The following is a 5,000-nucleotide window of genomic DNA, read 5'->3' as shown; positions in this document are numbered from 1 at the left end:
GCGACACGTACCACGCCCTGCAGTGGCTGCGGAACAACCGTCAGCGTTTCAAAGGCAACGTGTACGAGCCCATGATGTTGGTGGTCAGTATGCAGTCTGTGGTCCTGAATTCTGGTGCAGCAAAGCGGTTCTTCCTGCGTTTGACACGCCCTGCCTTTCAGGTTAACGTCAAAGACTCTCGGCACGCCAAGTACATCGAGAACGTCATCCCCCAGAACGACCTGAGAGCTTTCGTCTTTCAGAGGCAAGACGACATGGAGGCGTTTATGACTGAGGTGAGCATGTCATCAGCATAGCATCAAAGTGCTGCATGTAACTACAGTGTTAGCATAGCATCTACATGCTGCATGTACCTACAGTGTTAGCATAGCATCTACATGTTGCATGTACCTACAGTGTTTGCATAGCATCTACATGCTACGTGTACATACAGCATTAGCTGTGAAGAATTAATGGGGAATGGTACTCTAATTCAGTTCACTAATTTATTTTGGTCCTTCCACTGCTGAATGGCAAAAAGAAAAAAAAAAAGAGTTGTTCTCTAGATATCACTTCCCTATCATCATCCAAAATGCAGCTCTGTGGCCTGGCACTACATTGCCCACAATCTCTTTTGCTAATTTCACTTTGTTGGGTGTGGATTGGACTTTAGGCGGTGCTGGACAAAACATTTAGAGTGGTCGAAAATAGAATGGCCACATTCTGTATGTTCCCATTTCTTGTTTTATTGAAGCAAATGCTTTTTTATTTTGAGCAAACATTAGAACAGTCCAACTTGCCAAGGTAGCTAGCTGTGCTTCTCAGTGCTAGGTTCTAGATGGTGCTAGATTGTAACAGAGTCTTTGGTGTCTCAGGTGCGAGACCGCCAGAGGCTGCGTGTCAATGCGGTGATTGCCCCAGCAGTGTCCTGCGCCAACAGACCTCCCTCCCGACCAATCGAGGACCTGCAGTCAGTATCTCTCACTCCTGAGTCTCTCTCTCTCTCTCTCTCCTGAGTCTCTCTCTCTCTCTCTCTCTCTCTCTCCTCAATTCAAGTGGCTTTAATGGCATGACCATTCCTTTTTCAGTGTTGCCAAGGCATTGTTGTATTAAAATAAAAAAATCAAGTGATAATAACAGTAGTGATAATAAAAATTAAAAAAAAATTATAATAATAATAATGACAGTGAAGACAAAACAATAACAACCAGCAGACAAAAATCAACAACGGTGCTGGTTATAGGAACAGACAGATATGAACACACACAGGGTGGAGATCCAGTAGATTTGGAACTACACACTGTCCCTCGCATCATGGAAGGCTTTGACAAACTGGGCAGCCAGAGGAGCTGTTTGCCCCTCTCCCAGTATTATAGTCAGTTTATCTGTGTTGCTTAATGAGTCTAAATCAGGTATTACTTTTGAAAGTTGGGCTCTTTCTTTTGTGAATTTATCACAATGAAGGAGAAAGTGCGTCTCTGTCTCAACCTCACCAGTCGTGCAGTGACCACAAATGCGTTGGTCTCTTGGCAGCCATGATTTTTTGTATCTGCCTGTCTCAATTGCTAGGCTGTGGTCACTGAGCCTGTATTTGGTGAGGATTTGCCTCTGCTTTCTTTGACAGTGTAAAAATACTCTGCGAATTCATAATCTCTCTTTAGGTTGAGGTAGCATTCTAATTTGGATTGTGATTTGGTTTGATTACTCCAATGTTCCAGATATGTTTTCTTACTTTGTTTCATAATTTGGGTAATTTTGGTTTGATTTTGGAAAGCAGTGTTGGTCTGAGAATCATGGGTTAGTGTGTTAGTTAACCTCAGAACCAACTGGCAAAGGGGACTGGTTTTAGGGCTAACCTCTTGGGTTTTGTATGCTTGAAACTTTATGGTGTTTTCAGCACTAGATTTTAGGTGGATCCAGAATTTTAAGGATCTTTTTTGTATGTTTAATGCCAATGGGAATCTGCCTAATTCTGCCCTGCATGCATTTGTGGGTGTTTTCCTTTGGATTCTGAGAATGTTTCTAATAAACTGATTATATATACTAATATACTGAGTGGACTCCATACCTCGCATCCATATAATGCAATTGGCATTATGACACTGTCGAATATTTTGCACCAGATTTGAATTGGGGTTTGTATTTTATGGAAATTCCTTTTGATGGCATAGAGAGCTCTACGAGCTTTATCTTTTAGTGCATTCACTGCAAGGTCAAAGCTTCCTGAGGCACTGAGTTTCAGGCCTAGATAATCATAACATAAAGAATGCTCTAGAGAGGTGTTTCCTAGAGTGAAAAGGTGTCTGCCTGCCTGTGATCTGGCTTTCTTTTGGAAGATCACAATCTTTGTTTTGGCCAAATTAACTGTCAGGGCCCAGTTCTGACAGAATTGCTCCAGCAGATCTAGATGCTGCTGTAGTTCAGAGGGCGAGAGCAGCACCAGGTCATCCGCAAAGAGCAAAAATTTCACTTCCGTATTGTTTAGGGGGAGTCCAGGAGCTGTAGATACCACCGCTATCTCATTGATGTAGATATTGAACAGAGTTGGACTCAAGCTACAGCCCTATCTCACCCCACGCCCCTGAGTGAAGTATTCTGTTCTGCTGTTATCAATTTTTACAGCATTTTTGTTGTCCATATACATAGATTGGATTAAATAATAGAATTTGCCCCCTACACCGCTTTGCAAAATTTAATAAAATAATCCATCGTGCCAAATTGAGTCGTCTGCTTTCTTAAAGTCTACAAAGCATGCAAAGATTTTCTGTTGTTTTTTTTGTAAAACATGGGTGTAAATGTGGTCAGTAGTTCGATGTTTTGGTAGGAAGCCAATCTGACCATTACTCAAGACATTGTGCTTGATAAGGAAGGCCTGTATAAGGGCATTCAGAATACAGCAGAAAACCTTTCCCAGGTTACTGTTCACACAGATGCCTCGGTAGTTATTGGGGTCGAATTTGTCTCCACTCTTAAATATTGGGGATATAATCTCTCTCTTGGGTTTTTCATTTAATATTTAATATTTAATATTTAATATTTATTGGGGATATAATCTCTCTCTCTCTCTCTCTCTCTCTATATATATATATATATATTGTGTGTGCTGTTGGTAATGTGAGGTATATTGTGTGTGTGCTGTGTGTAATGTAAGGTATCTTGTGTGTGTGCTGTGTGTAATAAGGTATCTTGTGTGTGTGCTGTTGGTAATGTGAGGTATCTTGTTTGTGTGCTGTTGGTAATGTAAGGTATCTTGTGTGTGTGCTGTTGGTAATGTAATTATATTGCGTGTGTGCTGTTGGTAATGTTAGGTAACTTGTGTGTGTGTGCTGTTGGTAATGTAATTATATTGTGTGTGTGCTGTTGGTAATGTAATTATATTGTGTGTGTGCTGTTGGTAATGTAATTATATTGTGTGTGTGCTGTTGGTAATGTAAGGTATCTTGCGTGTGTGCTGTTGGTAATGTAAGGTATCTTGTGTGTGTGCTTTCTGGGCAGGTACTTTGGTTTTTTCTCCTACCTGCGTGAGCTGTTTGACGCTCCAGAGGAGGTGATGAGTTACCTGTGCCACCAGCACCGAGTCAACGACATTCCCGTGGGAACGGAGAAAACCAAGGCCATGATCGAAACAGTACGCTCTCCTGACACACTTCCACACAGAGGCTACGCGCTGTGCCTCCTGACACACTCCCACACAGAGGGTACACACTGCCTCCTGACACACTTCCACACAGAGGATACGCACTGCCTCCTGACACACTTCCACACAGAGGGTACGCACTTTACCTTTTAACAAACCTCCACACAGAGGCTCTGCCTCCTAACACACCTCCACACAAAGTTTGTTTCTTTTTTGTTGCTGGCTGGTTTAGTTTTTGATGCTCTAATATCTGTTTCTGGAAAATGTCTAAATTGAGGTTTTTAATTCTCTCTCTCTCTCTCTCTCTCTCTCTCTCTCTCTCTCTCTCTCTCTCTCTCTCACACTTTCACTCACACACTTTCACACACACACACACACACACACACACACACACTCACACACACACTCTTTCACACACTCACACTTTCACACACTCTCATACCCACTCACACACTCTCATACCCACTCACACGCACACACTCTTTCACACACACTTTCACACACACTCAGGTCATCAGAGAGTCTCAGTTGCGGATCTTTTTCACAGCCGAGGAGAAGTACACGGTGAAGAAGTCCTCCTACAGCAATAAGACCATCTCCAGTAACTCCGCCCTCCGCCCCTCCCAGTTCCTCTCCATGACGATAGACATGGACGAGAAATGGCAGCTGGAGGACAAGATGAGGGTGACTGACACCTGTCAATCATGCACCACCGCTCTGGGCCTCTGAGAAGAAGATTGCGTGACCTCTGACCTCTGACCTCTGACCTCTGAACAGGCCGCCGAGCGGAGCCTGGGGGAAATGGACACTCGTCTGAAGGACCTGCAGGATCGGCTCAGCCAGCTGGAGCGCCGGGACAACGAGCTCCGCGCTCAGAAGAAGCTCCTGTTAGACCAGAAGAGCCAGAAGAGGCAACTGGAGCAGAAAATCAGCACCAAACAAGACAGGTACAATATCCACTATATTCATTATTACACACTGTGACACATTATTACACATCTTTACACCCTATTTACACTGGGGCGGAAATAAGCATGAAACGGGACAGCTACTCTGTGAGCAAAAGCTGGAATCTTGACATGTAGAGGGGGGGGGGACAGCTAACTTGAGCCGTTTTACACACGCAGACTATATTATCCCAATAACCCCAATATCGCTCACGTTTTACCAGGATACCAGGCTGGCTACTTTTCAACCAAATTTAGCTGGGTTTTCACCTGAAAGGCAAGGCTGCATTTCACTGACTTTTCACCACAAAAAAATGTTACTTTGTTCCCTTTTGAACAAATGGATGTTTTCACTATTGGAATGTATATTGTCATAATCAAAGCACTTTTTGACAGGAGGCCCGAATGAGGAGTTCAGCAGCATAATGTAAGGCTTG

At 43.4% G+C, this 5,000-nt stretch overlaps 1 protein-coding gene across 1 annotated transcript in view; it reads left to right on the top strand.

The window, feature by feature from the left end:
* smc5 (structural maintenance of chromosomes 5) overlaps positions 1-5,000 on the top strand; it is a 25,057-nt gene that overhangs the window by 14,464 nt on the left and 5,593 nt on the right. The window contains exons 10-15 of the mRNA XM_061262798.1: positions 1-83; positions 162-275; positions 855-949; positions 3,475-3,607; positions 4,127-4,300; positions 4,394-4,563. The exon at positions 1-83 is cut by the window's left edge and continues 72 nt beyond it. Coding sequence (XP_061118782.1) covers positions 1-83; positions 162-275; positions 855-949; positions 3,475-3,607; positions 4,127-4,300; positions 4,394-4,563 — 769 coding nt within the window. The remainder of the gene's footprint in view (positions 84-161; positions 276-854; positions 950-3,474; positions 3,608-4,126; positions 4,301-4,393; positions 4,564-5,000) is intronic.

The sequence above is a fragment of the Conger conger genome, chromosome 12, assembly GCF_963514075.1.
Source record: "Conger conger chromosome 12, fConCon1.1, whole genome shotgun sequence".
In the NCBI taxonomy this organism is placed as follows: domain Eukaryota; kingdom Metazoa; phylum Chordata; class Actinopteri; order Anguilliformes; family Congridae; genus Conger; species Conger conger.
This window is presented reverse-complemented; position numbering and strand designations above follow the sequence as displayed.